This window comes from Harpegnathos saltator, unplaced genomic scaffold (assembly GCF_003227715.2).
Source record: "Harpegnathos saltator strain DR-91 unplaced genomic scaffold, Hsal_v8.6 scaffold336, whole genome shotgun sequence".
NCBI classification, from domain to species: Eukaryota; Metazoa; Arthropoda; class Insecta; order Hymenoptera; family Formicidae; genus Harpegnathos; species Harpegnathos saltator.
The window spans coordinates 9,089-11,947 of NW_020230135.1; the positions used below are offsets into that span (position 1 = coordinate 9,089).

The window sequence follows — 2,859 nt, forward strand, 5'->3', positions numbered from 1 at the left end:
CATCAATGACATCAGCAGGATTATTGAAAAAGAAAATTAAGTACTTTCTAACTCCCTACAACACCCTACATCAACACAAACATTTACTAACACAGACTCTGGCACATATATCTCACACACACAGACACAAGCACAAAACAATAACACCTCACATACGCATAGACATACAAATTTACATTATTCTGCACATACACAATCACATTCAGAATATACAACACATGCACAGACATACACACATTTAGAATATCCTCCATACCTACAACCACTCAGTAGGGCACAAAGTTTTACACAACGTTTAGAATGTGATATACCATATTATACTAATAACACTTTATGTGAGTTACAGAATATCATCCAAGGAGAAAAAACCCAACAACAACGTGAACATCAAGGACTAGAAACGAATTATACACAGAGGACCGCCGCCGTGCAGAAGGAAAGTATCGTGCAAAAGGAAAGTACCAATACAAGGTATAATACAAATAGGAATCTTCTCTCATTGATCTAAATGAATGGCAGAAAATTTACCAGTGTAGATAGGATGTACTCATTAATATTTATGTATAATTGTAGCAAGCTAGAGGAACGAATAAGCGCAGTGGAAGAAAAAATTAGCAACATAGAAGCGATAATGAAGTACGTATTGCATATATTGTATAATGCGTAATGTTAAATATTCTGACAATTTTTCATATTGTTGCTTGCAGGAGAATTGAAACAACACAGCAGAAAATTCTCAAATGTGTCCAAGAGCGCCATTGTGCACCAGCAAAGCCGCATAGACTACCCATTACAACAATGGAAGAAATGGATGCTTTTGAAAACGAGGATGAATAACGTTATTCGGAAGCGGTAAGTAAGATTACAACTTTTCGCAGCAGAATTGCTGTAAGAAGGAATTGGTTACATTATATTAAAATGTCACTTTTTCCAGGTAACTTATTTACATTACGTTGGTGGCTTCAACCTCAAGGAAGCTACACAGTTGTGTCTCAAGGAAGCAGTGTCCGACGCCCTAATAACACGTTTTACGTGGTTCGGCCGCGAGAAAGAACGCCGAGCATTATATGACACTCGATTGGCACGAGCCATATATGGTAAAGAATTTTTATCTATTAATGATACCATATTTCATTCAGTTTGTGAAAAACAACTTACTGTAATGGTATACTTATTTTCCATACGCTTTGCGCCTGTTTTCTAGATGCAATTTGTAGGAATCGTCATTTTGACAGGCCCCTGAGATCCGAGTTCCAGAAGCAAATGAGGGAGGCTCTTCGGATAACGAAGGAGAGACACGCCAACGAATGCGTGGTCCACGTCCAACAGCCGCAAGGAAGAGGGCGGAGGATAACTTGTGGAACGATGAGGAAGAGGAAGAGGACAACATGGAGGAACCGAGCACCTAAGAATATAAAATGTAAGTTGAAAGTTTCCATTGTAGCAACTATGCGGCAAACAATGTTACATATAACGTACATGTTAGTTGTAATTTTCTACTCTACAATGTAACTGTTATATAACACGTGTCTTATATAATAGTTACATTGTTGAATAGAAAATTACAACTAACATGTACGTTACATATAACATAGTGTTTGCTGGCAATATGCATCAACTTGTTTCTAATGTTTCCTAATCTGTTTTGTCTAGTATGAAAGTGAAGCCCAGATAGAAGCCAGGAAAATAGAGGAGAAGCGGCCCGACTCTGAACGCGTGCGTAGGCGAATTGAAGATATTTTGATAAGTGTCTTTATTTTATTTTCATATTACTACTAATGTTTTTATGTAGGTACTCAATTTTCTGTGCAATATTTTATTTTACCATTGTATTTTATTTTATTTTCTGTTGTTGCACAGGTTACTTCCTTTGTTTTTATTTTCTGAGTACTAGCTAATTAACTAATGCCCATATTTTTTTCATAGGTTCTTTTTGGTTTCGGATGATGTGGGGGAGGATCCGGAAGTGCATCTGCACTCACCGAAACTCTTGCGCGCATCATCCTCGCGAGACGCCTCTCTTCATCCTAGAAGCTCCCGCAGCAAGCTGGCCAATACAGAATGCAGTTTGTAGCCTTTTTTTCTCAGTAATTATACGGGCTGTGGACGATCTCGATGTGTCTCTTCTTGACAATTCCGGGATCTTCCACAATGGCCTAATTGCACCGGAGTGTGGTTTTAGCCGGTACGAATCCGACACATCCAGGCTCTGCATAACCTTGGGTGTCCATGAGGATTTCCATACTTCGTTAAAAAAAAAAAAGTTGTTAGAATATATGTTTCTGCTAATGATAAGCAATATTATTACTAATGAAATACAATGAATAATCACTTCTCTTGGCTAAATATTTTTGCTGTTTGTAGAGGCAAATGGAGAACCAGGTCGAGAAGAAGGTGAATAATGTCTCGTTGAACGTCGATCCCATGCTGCCTATACCAAGAGAACTCGCCGCTGCTCACAGAATACACCGGTGGAATTTGGTATTGCTGATCAGGGCGTACTTCGTGCCAATTATCAGGAAGAATTAATGGTTGGTGTCAGTTTGAGTATTACCACTTTCAAGTCCGCGAACGTCATTCTCTCTCTGAATATTATCTTGCAAGAATGTGTGTGTATGTTGACTCCGCGATCGTTATGATATCGTGCTGTAGTATCTTGATGTAACGGATGAAATGTTTTTAAAGTCCGCGGAGCATTCGCCTTCAGAGATTGTATTGCACGATTCAAACTGATTTCCCTTTTAGCATTCATTAAGATGTGTGAAATTTCCTTCTTTTTCAGGGAGAAATTAACGTCGGAGATTAAACTGATACACATACCTGCGAATTTCATAGAATAGTCCGTCGAGAGGGAAGATT

The 2,859-nt window shown here is 38.5% G+C and overlaps 1 protein-coding gene and 1 long non-coding RNA gene across 2 annotated transcripts; one reads left to right on the forward strand and one right to left on the reverse strand.

Moving 5' to 3' along the window:
* The first annotated feature begins 310 nt into the window (after positions 1-310).
* Positions 311-2,859, forward strand: LOC105184037 (uncharacterized). The gene is made up of 9 exons (XR_003113111.1): positions 311-471; positions 574-636; positions 708-852; positions 935-1,097; positions 1,205-1,420; positions 1,654-1,716; positions 1,927-2,066; positions 2,365-2,531; positions 2,783-2,859. It is a non-coding gene; the product is annotated as an uncharacterized LOC105184037 (long non-coding RNA).
* On the reverse strand, positions 1,986-2,429 carry LOC112588895 (uncharacterized). Its single transcript, XM_025300219.1, has 2 exons — positions 2,333-2,429; positions 1,986-2,244 (listed from the first exon to the last, which is right to left on the reverse strand). Exons 1-2 carry the CDS (start codon positions 2,424-2,426, stop codon positions 2,000-2,002), a joined length of 339 nt encoding a protein of 112 aa, XP_025156004.1. The 5' UTR covers positions 2,427-2,429; the 3' UTR covers positions 1,986-1,999.